The sequence below is a fragment of the Gossypium raimondii genome, chromosome 10 (genome assembly GCF_025698545.1).
Source record: "Gossypium raimondii isolate GPD5lz chromosome 10, ASM2569854v1, whole genome shotgun sequence".
In the NCBI taxonomy this organism is placed as follows: Eukaryota; Viridiplantae; Streptophyta; class Magnoliopsida; order Malvales; family Malvaceae; genus Gossypium; species Gossypium raimondii.
Window position 1 is genome coordinate 7,760,402 of NC_068574.1, and position 12,891 is coordinate 7,773,292.

The 12,891-nt window shown below is 32.4% G+C and overlaps 2 protein-coding genes across 2 annotated transcripts; one reads left to right on the forward strand and one right to left on the reverse strand.

Annotated features, from left to right (window-relative positions):
- The first annotated feature begins 1,533 nt into the window (after window positions 1-1,533).
- LOC105777037 (putative disease resistance protein At1g50180) lies at window positions 1,534-3,131 on the forward strand. The gene is made up of 2 exons (XM_052622177.1): window positions 1,534-2,866; window positions 2,946-3,131. Exon 1 carries the CDS (start codon window positions 1,537-1,539, stop codon window positions 2,161-2,163), a length of 627 nt encoding a protein of 208 aa, XP_052478137.1. The 5' UTR covers window positions 1,534-1,536; the 3' UTR covers window positions 2,164-2,866; window positions 2,946-3,131.
- Window positions 3,132-3,981: 850 nt separating this feature from the next.
- LOC105777036 (molybdate transporter 2) lies at window positions 3,982-5,725 on the reverse strand. The gene has a single exon (XM_012600080.2). It carries the CDS (start codon window positions 5,671-5,673, stop codon window positions 4,264-4,266), a length of 1,410 nt encoding a protein of 469 aa, XP_012455534.1. The 5' UTR covers window positions 5,674-5,725; the 3' UTR covers window positions 3,982-4,263.
- Window positions 5,726-12,891: the final 7,166 nt, after the last annotated feature.

Below are 12,891 nucleotides of genomic sequence, written 5' to 3' on the forward strand. Positions count from 1 at the left end.
TTATTATATGTCTACATCATATATTCAATCGCACCCTTCTCAAGTACGACTTCATTATTTATGTATTCCCTTATATATATCTAGTTCAACCATGTAAGGCTATAGCTAAAAGGGGAGTTAGTCAGAAAAACATATCCGTGGACCTGCCTCGTGGATCAAATTCAAAAGGGGAATTCTACAACTAATAAAACTCCACCTAGATTGCATATAAACCTTCTAAATAGCATGGAAACATCTTAGATCCTAAAAAAAATTATCATCTCTTGGCACCATCAAGGTGTGAACGGTCCCATAACTTTTGGCATTTTTCTTTCACGCTTGCCTCTAAGGTGTCATATTTCACCTCTATAGGAGTGCTTCACCAAATTGGTCTTTAAGGTGTCTCATTTCTCCGTGTGTCAAAGGGATTGGTAAGTACGACCATATAACTATTAAGAAAGCAACTCTTCTTCAGCTGAAGTCTATTGAAGGCTCTAATGTCGCTCCTAGTGGAGCCTTTTGAGTTTCTAATTCCCTATCAAGTAAGACCTCTTAAGGCCTCAGTTTCATTTCTAGCATAGGCCTATTGAAGGGAGGCTTCACTAAACATGCTCTCCAGGTATTTCTCAAGTAGAATGCAACTACATGTTATCACCAAAATCACACAATCATTTTCTTTTTAGGTATTCGTCAAGTTTAGCTTCTTAAAACATTCACCATATCCCCAAACCTGTCTCTTAAGACCCACAACAACTCGTCATAACAATAAGAAAACCTTAAACCCTTATCAAGAAGCATCTTCTTGGGGAAGATCACTTTATAATCTTCCCTTCAACTAGGGTGCAGTTGTTATACCCATGCCTCTATAGTCACCTTAAATATAGTAGGGCATCATTCCAGCAAGACCCACATCAAAGCTTCCCCTCTATAAAAGCTCTCTCCATCACAAAAAGAAGTGGCTCTAGAATATCAGCCAAAGTGGTACCAAATCTCTCCTAAAAAGCTTTCCAAGCTTATGAAATTTCTAGAAACCATTATTCTTAGTGGCTCTCTGTATCATTTACAATGTGAATCGCCTCCACTTTAATAGTTCTCCACATCCCATACGATGTGAACTACCATAACAAGTCACTCCCAACTTTTGTGTTATAGAAAAATTAAATCACAAATCTCTAATTAAAAAAGAGTTGCCGATATAGTCATACTTTTGTAACAATAAAATAGATCAGAATAAAAGTTTGTTTTCAATATATTATTATTTTTAGCTATTCAAATTAACTAAATAAACACAATAAATATGATGGAAAATCCATATATAAATATTCAGTATCTCAGTCAAAAGTTTCATTCACAATATATTATTAATTTCTGAATTTATAAATTATTGTTGAATTATAAGTGTTGTTACCTTGTAATTCGTTTATAATATATAGTTTATAGATACATAATTAATTTATAGCATATAGTGTATAGATTTATAAATGGATAATGCGTAAAAAAAATTTGCATTAAAAAGAAAATGGAAAAAAAAAAGAAAGAAAATGCAATTGGAGTCGTATGGTTATTATATACGTAATAATGGATGAGTACGTGCTTCATGTGGGAAACCGCCACCACCGGCATGGATTCAAAGCTTTCCTTGCAAAAATAGATTGTCTAGTAAAGGGTGTGAAGAGACGCCATGAAATAGCTTCAGAGTTTCAAGATATCAAGACACGGGTACGTGAAATCCGGGAAAGGAGCGAGCCTTGCAGCTTCAACACCTTTGGAGGTAGTGCCGAGGATAAAACTTGGCGTGACCCTCGAATGGGGCTCCATTTCGTCGACAACGATGCACTTGTGGGGATTGATTCTTTGAGAAAAAATTTGGGAAGAGAACCGATACATGGTGAATCTAATCGTACTGCGATTTCAGTGGTGGGCATGGGAGGAATTGGCAAGACAACTCTGGCCAAGAAAGTTGCTGACGAACAGATCGCCACAGGGCACTTTGACTGCCATGCTTGGATTACTGTCTTAATGATACAAGGTGAGGGATCTACTAAAGACCATGATAAGGCAATTTGTAAGTCTAGGAAAAAGCCTTATCCCAGTGAGGTTAATGCAATGGACGGGGAAGAGCTGATTGAAAAATGCAGAAACTTTCTGCAGGAGAAGAGTATTTTGTTGTGTTCGATGATGTAAAAGAAGACTTGGGGAGAAGTACAATATGCATTGTTTGGTAATGACAAAAGCAGTAGAATTATGCTATTGAGCAAACGTCCCTCCATCAATCACTACAGATTATCTCAGCAAAAGAGGAGGAACCTCTGCAATTGCAATCAATGTGATCTCCTCTTCTTTTGTATTGCCTTCGGCTTCAAGGACGATTGGAAAAGTTACCCCATTGGATTTCCGATCTCAAGTGCCTAGTTCGAATTCGACTACTTTGGTCGCAATTATCCGAGATTCCTCTCAACATTCTTGGTGAATTGCCCAAGTTGTTGGAACTTTTTCTTTATAAGGGATGCAATGGAACACAACTTCATTTCGAGAGTGGATACTTTCCAGCACTCAAGATTTTAATCCTTGAGAAATTGGATAGGCTGAATAGATTGGCAATCGATGAAAATGCATTCCATCTTGTTGAACACCTCTTTATTGGGTCTTGTCAACAGTTGAAGATGCTGCCATCCGACATCTGCCATATGAAATGCCTTAGTGTGTTTGAAGTTAGTCTTATGTCCAAAGAATTTGTTAGAAGAATGCTACCAGGAGTTGGTGAAGACCATTGGAAAGTTCAAAATATAGCAAATGTCCATGTCTACATCATCAACACTGAACAACAATATTTAGCCAACAAGCTTGGTGATTCTACCTTGTTAGACAGCTTAAATTAGAAGTAGAGGTACAACTTTACAGATTACATTTTTAAATATTATTTTAATAGTGAATTATATTGCTACGTGTATGTATTTTACATGCAGGTGTGGTTCTTATCTACTAATCCATGATGGTTCAATGCCTGAAGAAATCAACCAAAAACAGTGGTCCTTTCTTTTCACATCAAGGCTGGCTGGATGTACACCTTGCTACTTGGCGATAATTTGTGGGTCTTATATTTTAATTTATCGTAGTTATGTTTAATGCATTTTGTCTTAAACCAAAAGCCGCTCATTCACTTGCACAATAATTCTGTTGTATGCTATCCACATTGATTGGCATAGGTCGTTTATGGGTCTGTTTTTTTTTTTTTCCTACTTGAATTCGATTCTTTATTTGTTAATTCCAGGTCTAGGTGTATAGAGTAAGCCATTTGGCTTAAGTTCGTTTGCCTGCTCTCCCTTTTATTAATCTATTTTGATGTTTACTTCAACAAAAATACCTTTGATGTACAAACAATGTAGAATCTAACCCATGTGAGATACATCCCAATACCATAATATAGAGCAGAAATGTAGCTTCAGGCAATGGCTTCCTTATCCTTGATTTCCAGCTTCAATTATTTTACGTCATACCACTTCAGCTTCAGCTTAACAGAGTTCAGAGCCATAATATGTTCAAACATAACCTACGGCTATAACCCAGCATGTTTGCCAACAAAAGCTAATAACTACATTCTGCTCTCCATCAAGTCTCAGGAATCGCTGAATCTTGAAAACTTTTCACTTCATTTGTTGGTAAATTTCGTTGAATCTCATTCAACTCGGGTTTGATTTCTAATGCCGCAGAAGCATCCCACAGAAAACTTAAAATTGATCCACCACAGAAAGTTATACCATCATCTTTCACTTTTAGTAAAAAACTATTCATTCTTGTCACTTGAGATTTCTAATCAATACATTCAACTGACAACAATATTCTTACCCTTTCAACTATTGGAAAAGCAGGTAGTCCCTATAGATTCTGAACTCCGAATTCAACAACATAGAAGCAAATGATCTGCTACCTATGATTTCTATAAATAAAATGAAAACTTCACCTAGGATACAAGTTTTAAGAAACTTGGCTTACCTGAACTAGTTTTCCAAGGAAGATGATACATTAAACTTCAATTATTGTCGCAACAGATCGGGCAATATGCACTGATAAAATAATGTACTAACTGCTAGGCCAGAATTAAATACATCACAGTGGTTTATATTCTATCATATGATTCTGGTAGTATTTTGCTAGTCTAGAACATACATATCAAATCTGCACAGGAATCTACACATATGATCTTATACTTGCATTTGAAAGTGCAACTTACCCTGCATAGCTTAATCATCCGACATACAGCATCCAGCCCAAATAAATGCAGTTTTAAGGAATTGAACTAGTTTCGGCATCAACGGTAGAGTCAAACTTGAATTTGCTAAAACCAGGATTAGAACCAGAATACTCCATTTTTCTTAGCTTCAGCAACAAAAACAGCAAAATCCCACACACGAACCCCAATGCAGCACTAGAACCTGTCAAAGATACAGCAGCACAAACCAACATGACAAAAGACTCCTCCTTTGAGTTCATATCCCTCGAGGCCATAGCCAACTCAATGCCGGCAAATAATAAAAGAACTCCAAGAATCCCTATAGGAAACTGATTCAAAATCCTAACAAAGGAGTTCCCAAATACCAAGCCAATTATCAACTTCCCTATCCCCAAATATACCACCGACCATCCACTCCTTGCCCCAAACCTATACTGACCAGCTAACCCACCTGCACCATGACACACTGGCATTGCCCCAAACCAACACCCCACCAAATTCATAACCCCTACACTAACTGAAACCTTGGCAGCAGACAGCTCTCTGTCTGGAAACAAATCACCAGACAACTTACAAACTGCAATAACTGAGTTCAATACAGACAGTGGAATTTGTGGCACTGCTCCTTTCAAAAACCCAACTTTCCAATCATTCCAAGTTATACTCAAAAATCCAATTTTTGATGGGCCGAACTTAATATCACCAAAAATTGAAGGATCACGTATAAAACATAAAACCAATCCAAGTAGGAACACTATCAAAGCAGCCGGAATTGAACCCAAAATTCTCAACCTCTTTGAGTTTCTGCGACGAGGTTGGTCGTCATCAGATCCATTTCTATCATAATGATCCCCGGAGCCGGTGAAGATGACTAAAAAGAGGAGACTTGAAAGGGCCACAACAAGACCATCAAGGCCCAACCATGCCCGTGGGGTGGTAGCTTTAGAAGCTACGAAATCTTGATTGTAACGGATGTACTTGATGGCTGAGAAGGCAAAGGAGAGGCCTTGAGAGAGCTGGATCCCGCGGACAACAGGGAGAGGGAGGAGACGGTAAAGGGTCGACATCAGACCGGTAGCCCCGAGAAAGAAGAGGACGGCGGCAGTAGAGGCACCAGCGGTGGCGATTTGGGAGGTGGTAAGGTGAGGGGTTTCGGAGACGGCAACGGCAGCTATGGATTTCATGGGTTGGACAGGCATGGGGATGTGGAAGAGTAGGCCAGTGGTTATGTTGTAAAGGGCAGTGAAGATTAGAGTTGTGGAGAGGTCTAAGTGGGAAACCAAGGTGAGAGTTAGGACAATTGGGATGAAAGTGCCCAAGTCTCCCACTGCTCCTGATAGTTCGGAGGAGAGGGAATTATTCATGTGGAAATGACGATGCCACCATGGGTGGTTTTGGGGGAGGAGAGGAGTGGTGCTGGTGACGGTTGTGGAGGAGGAGGCGGGAGGAGATTGTTGCTCCATGATCGAAGCACTACTTCAGCGAGCTAGGACTGCTTGAGCTTTATCCCAAAATGAAATGCCTTCTCAAGTAGCGTAAACGACACCAATTACCATTAAAATTATATTTTAGTTATTCAACTTTTAAAATTTACATAATTGTCACTAAAGTTATCGAATTGTTATATTTTGGTCACTCATCAGGTTAATTTTCATTAGGATTAGTTGCCAATTTAGCCCCTAAACTATAACTAAAATATCAATTTGATACTTTTAAAATCTTTTTAATAATAATTCTAAAAATTAAAAGGCTAAACTATTCAAATAGTCACTCAAGTTTTATATTGTTCCTATCTTGTTCACGGAATTTTTTGTTAATTTAGTCCCCATTAGATTAATTGACATTTTAGTTACTCCACCATTAAAGTACCTTGGTCAGGAAAGAAAATGTTGATGTGACAATTTTTGATTGGTATAATAATAAATTTAACCCTTAACACTTTATACATTCTCGTTAAGTTGGTTTTGATTCTAAAAGATCTAACAAATTTAATCCTCAATATTTGTAAATTTTGTCAATTTAGTCTCAATTCAAAAATTTTATAATTTTAAAAACTTGAAAATATATCAAATTTATTATAAAAGACAAAATATAAATTATTAAAACATATATAAAATTACGTAAAGGCTTAAATATGAATTTGGTTGAAGGGTTCAAACTAATATTTCTTGAGTTTTAACAAAAAAAATTTAGGGATTCTAAAAAGTTTAACCCTTAATTTTTCTTGAAATTTTTAAATCAATATTTTATTATTATTTAAACTCCATCAAGCTAAACGAGTCATTTGAATTAATTTTTTGAACCAATCACTACAAAATCCAACCAGCACCATGATCAAACAACTGGTTAAGGGATTCAAATTAGAAAGCCTTTACTTATAGAAACATCTCTGGCTCCATTTCGATGGTAAAGTGTAGGCCTTTGAGGGATTCAAATGCTTAAGGCTATTTCTCATTAAAAGAAAATGCGAAATTAATTTTGGGTGTGTCTGTAAAATAAACCGACTTTGGGTGTGGGTTTAAGGGTGAGTGCTGAACGAAGGGATGAATGTTGTTTTGCAAAATGTCTCTGTTGTTTGGTTGAATAAAAAAATATGGTAACAAGAATGAAAATTTTGAAAATTTTTTCTTGTAATTTTTTAACCACAATGTTGTGCGATTGCATATATCAAATGTAGGAGCATTTTATGGGTTTTTCATGTTTTTGAATTATAACTAGGAAAATTTTACTTACTTTGATTTTTGGTTTTGATTGATTATTTTTGAATGTTTTATATTTTTGAATATTTTATTTATTTTTTTGTGAATTTTTAGAATTTGGACTAAATTGAAAAAATGTGCAAACATTAAGGGTTAAATTTATTAATTTTTAGAATTATGACCAAATGTAAATTAAGTCTTTATGTAATTATATATATTTTTATGTCTTTTTATAGTAAGTTACATATATTTTCTAGTTTTAAAATTATAAAATTTTTGAATTTTTAGACTTGGACTAAATTGACAAGATGTGCAAACATTGAGGGTTAAATTTGTTGAATTCCTCTAGAATTAGGACCAACTTTACAAAAGTGTAAAGCGTCATTATACCAATCAAAAGACTGTTATGTTAGTATTTTATTCGGTGACCAAGGCATTTGAACAGTGGAGTGATTAAAAATGACAATTAATTTGATAGAAGTGACTAAATTAACAAAAATAAAATTGGTGAACAAAATAGTAATCCATTAAAGCTTGGATTCTTTAAATTTTTTAAAATTATTATTAAAAAAAACTTTAAAAGTATCAAATAGATATTTTAGAGACTAAATTGATTATTAACCATTTAAATTAATGTGTCGCGTCATCAAAAAATTAGATCAAAATATAAAAAAAATCAATAACTTCTCAAATTTGGTGAATTTATCCTTCCAAGTAATGAAAGGCATGGAAATTGGAATAATGTGAGGGAATATGCGCATGCTAAGTTTTAACACTTTTCTTATAGACTCACATAAATCAATAGCTGAGACGTATCTACGTATTATTCAAGTAAATTTTGCTGTCTTGCTTTGTTGACATTTTTTTCTGTCTAATTACAACTTTGAGACGAAGAGAGTGACACGGCATTCAAACTGTTCATTTGTATGGCCAAAAATTACTTATTCGGGCAATATTTGAAATTATTTATATGTAAATATAAATTTGTGTTTAAAAATTATATACGATAAATGATGAAATTGTTATAAAATAAGGAGAGATAGAGATAATAAAAAACAAATAAAATATGAAAACAATAGAGAATGTATTTTATTGATCAAAAGGGATTATTACAATGCTTCATCAGATTCTCTATTTATAGGCATAACAAGTATAAAAGAACTGAAAATCTAATTCTAATAACTATTAGAATTTAAAGTACATTAAAACTTTATTTTGATCATGATCGACATCTATTTAATAAGACATTCATAACACTCCCCCTTAGATGTCAATTGCTAGATAATGTGCCTCGTTAACATTATTAGGAAAAACCCTGTGGGATAAAAACATAATGAAGGAAAAAGAGTACACAATCTATTATACGCATAATATGCTGCCTCATTAAAAACCTTACCAGGAAAACCCAATGGGACAAAACATCGGTTAAGGGAAAAAGAGTGCAACGCATATTTACTCCCCATCATGAAAACATTACATATTTTCTCATATTCTACGTATTCAATCTTGAATACTAGTTTTTCAAATAACTATTTGAATGTATTTGATAAGCATTCATATTACTATTCTTTTAAAAGTCATGAGTGAAGAAAATTTGGGGAAATATATTTTGATCTCTTCAAGAGATTCAACAATAATCATAACAAACTTTAATCATGATTCTTTTATAAAACACAAATATGTATTTTGGATCATTTTAATCCTCCTTCAACTACTATTCACTAGGTCAAATTTACCACATATATTCAAATTATTTCAATTCATAAAATGAACAATTTCTCGAGAATTTCAATATGCTTCTAGCATCCTAAATCAAATCAAAGATTTTAATATAAACTTTACTATATAGTGATTCATAAAAGGTTGTAACAATAACCATTAGACATAGGTTAAATATTTTATGAATTGTCAATTTAATAATATATTTAAAGGTTATTGCGTCCGCCACAAAAGAATATTATATCTTTTCGTAATCAATGCCAAGACTTAGCGAAAACATCATATTTTTAATTCACTTTTGCAAAACTACTTCAATTGCACCTTCATTGGCTTTATACTTTTAGATATTTGGACTACTGGTCCAAAAACTCTACAAATTTAATTGTACTTGAGTTGTGTTTTTCTATTTTGATCATTTTATTCCATATCTATATTTCTCAATAGATTTATTCAAGATCTTCCTTTTATTTCATTATTTCAATAATAATATTGCATGCAAAATCATCATCGACCACTTTTATTATTTGGTTCCACATTTTCTCAAATTGACATAACTTATCGAGATCTCTTATTTTCATTATTTTAAAATTCAGTTTCAGGTACCTGAATCTCTTATGGAGTTTTACTTATTAGTTATGTCTTGGGTCTCTTCTGGAGCACCCGCCTCCACTATATGACTATTTAGAAGAATTTTTATCTTTGGAACCGGTCAATCTATTATTTATTCTAACTGATTGTCTTACTAGGACTTTGATTCAAATTAAAATATTAGATAGTGTATAACACTTGGTTATTTTTATTAAGTTTGTAAATACATCTAACAATTAACTTGTAATGAGTTATCTTTATTGAACTTCTGGTTCAAATTACTCTCCCCCTAACTCATTATAAGTTATTATTTCTCTCCCCTTAACTCATTACAAGTTATTATTTCTCTCCCCCTAATGTCGAGAAAACTATCGAATCAAAATTGTAATCACAAATCATGTCATAATTGAATCTCGAATACATTCAAAACATCTAATAATATAAAGAAACTTGTAATTAATATATATTTTTAACTTTCTTTGAGGATTCACTTATCTTTGTGAGTTGTGGTGGAGCAATTGAAACATATACGCACATATAAAAATTCAAAGATGAGAAATATTTGGCTCTTGATCAAAAACCAATTGTAATGGGGAGTATTTATAACTTATTGGCTTAATGCGTACAACTCGTAAATCAACATAGTCTCATGTTGAAATAGAAAGTTGTGTCTTTCACCGCTAAATCAAAAACGTCGCTAAAGACCAGAGCATTAGTGGCGATTCTTCAAAAACGCCGCTAATGCTTGGGTCTTTCGCGACGCTTCTTCAAAAACACCGCTAAAGACTAGAGCAATAGCGGCGCTTCTTAAAAAACGCCGCTAAATCCCAAAAAAAGACGACGTTAGGTTTAGGTTTTTGCGGCGTTTTTTAGATAGCGCCGCTAATGATTGATTTTTAGCGGCGTTTTTTATCCAAACGCCACTAAAAACGCCGCTAAAAGTCTGTTTTGGTGTAGTGTCATAAGTAATGGTTTAGGCATTAATCAGAGGTATTCAATCAATAATTTATCTAAACCATTATGCACAAAATTTTACAAAAGTTTTTCAAACTCAATCAATAAAAGATTGAGATATAAACTCATCAATATTAGCAAGATGAATTGTCTTAATTGCATTATCTAAAATTAATTATTTAAACAAACAATATTATAAACGACATGTTGCAAATTGATAACACAAAGGTGATTATTTTGTAGATGCATCTTTCAAAATCATATAATATCAAAACCATCCATATGATAGATGAATATGCCCATATTCATTTCAGAAATGCAAGATATTTTTAGCTAGCGAGTTTCTAATAATCAATTTTCATTGAGAACAAGCAACATATGAGAATTCTGTAACAACCCAAAATCCATAGGCACCGGAAAAGTATGTTATCGAGCCTTCGTCTTAGTAAACCGAGTTAGAAAATAATTATTAGAAATATTTACGAGACTAGTTGTGTGTTTAATTAAGATTTAGATAGGTGAATTTAGCTAAATTAAGAGTAATTAGCAAAAAGATTAAATTACAATAGAAGTGAAAGTTTAATTATAAATTAAATAAAAGCTAAAGGGACTAAAAAGGCAATTATGTCATTCTTTATAGTTGAGGCGGTATACGTATAAAAATATCAAAGATTTTTATGATTAAAATATATATATATATATGGTTACTTAATAAATAAGATTATATTATATTATATTATATTATATTATATTATATTATATTATATTATATTATATTATATTATATTATATTATATTATATTATATTATATTATATAAATAGGTAAAGAAACATAAGAAATAGAGTGAAATTGAAACCAAACAGAGAAGAAACAGGGAGAAAGAAAGAAAGAAAAGAAAAGAAGAAATTTAGGGTTTTCAAGGTTGAATTTCAAATTGGTAAGTCAAATTAAGTCTTTTTCTTGTAATTTTGAGTTTTTATGAAACTAGAACAAAATACTATCAAGTATGTGTCGAAATTTTGGAAGATATTAGATTTTTAGACATTAAATTTTATTGAACAAATTGTTAAATTAGGGATTTGGTTGATAGAATTTCTAGTTAGAATTGATAAAATGGTTAAATTGTAAACTAAGTTATAAGTTTTGAGTTTTAGGATTAAATTGAAATAAATTCAAAATTATGAAAATATGATAAAATTAGATAGCTAAATTTGAGTTTGGCAAGAAATTGAGTAGCAAAAGGGTATGAATTGAGAAAGACAAACATATAGGTTTAGTTAGGATTCAAATTGGAATTAAAGTAAAAGTTAGATAAAAATTTCAGCAATTAAACTATGTTGTGCTAATGATTGTGAAATTATTTTAATTATTCGTAGCTAGTATCGAGCCTGAAGCATCGGCCTAAAAAGGAAAAGAAAAGATCATCGAGGATTAAATCCGAAGAGAATTCTGGTTTGTATCACTATAATTCAAACTTTATCATTATTATGTGTTTAATTTACTAATTGTGTGTGGTAAGTATTTTAAGGTAAGTGTTTAGTAAAATGATAAATTTATGATTGGGTATTGAAATTGAGACTGATACTGAACTGAATTATGGAATACTAAATATTGATTTGAGTACTGAATTGAATTGTGAAGTTACTGAATATTGTTATGTGTACTGCATTGAACTGTGAAATTAGTGAAGTAATGAATTACTGCAATACTGTGAAACTAATTGCAATAAGGAATTATAATTGATACTGAATTAAGATGGAAGTTGTATTGAAAAGTGAATTAAATACTCTATTAACTAGTCAGGCTAGTCAGATATAGTTGGCATGCCATAGGATATGGAAGAGTACGGGTTTTTTTTGCTGGCTTACTGATCAGGCATTTATGTGCCGACTACTGTTATTGTTACCGATTCAACAATTTGTGTGTCGAACACCATTACCAATATCATCACATGATTCAGCGTTTTGTGTGTTGAATCATTACTCTACCGCTATCGACATCGTTTAGGTATTGTGTACCGTACTGGTATGTTGGTTGGAATCCGTGTATCCGCCGAGTTCGAGTCAAGTTAATAAGGGAAAATGAAAGAAATTTACTGATAAAACTAAATTTGAATGATATGGCATTTGAAAGGTGAGAAATGAAATAAAGAAATAAGAATGATATATGTATAAACAAATGATAATATAAAAGACTGGATTGTTCATTAAGTGATGATAATTGTAATGTAAAAGTATGTGTGTGATTTAATGTATTTAAAAATAAATTGTATTATAGTGATACCACTGAGTATATGCATACTCAGCGTATAGTTGTTTCCGCATGCAGTTGTAGAAGTCAAATCATCGAATCAAAGATCCAAAGTCGAACCGACTTCAAAGAAACTTTTGGTTATGTATATTTTCTTTTGGTAATGTGGCATGTATATAGGATGTATATAAAGGTTATTATGTTTTGAATATAAATGGTTAAAAATGTTAGTAGTACAAGTCTAAGAATTATAATGAAAGAAGTTTATCCGTTTCAATTTAATTAGTACATTGATAAATTTAAATTGATATTATATTGAATTGGTTGAACTGGTTATGTTTGGAAATGGATACGGTTTTGTTTGAATGGGGTTTTATGTGAAAATAAGTAGAAATACTGTCGAAATTTTTTAAAAAAAAAGAAAAAAAATTTATGAAAATTTTTCAGAATACTCGAACAAGTTCCGTTC

Excerpts from the sequence above, each read along its gene's own strand:
- LOC105777036 (XM_012600080.2), bottom strand. The coding sequence starts at position 5,673 with ATGGAGCAACAATCTCCTCCCGCCTCCTCCTCCACAACCGTCACCAGC.
- LOC105777037 (XM_052622177.1), top strand. The coding sequence starts at position 1,537 with ATGGTTATTATATACGTAATAATGGATGAGTACGTGCTTCATGTGGGA.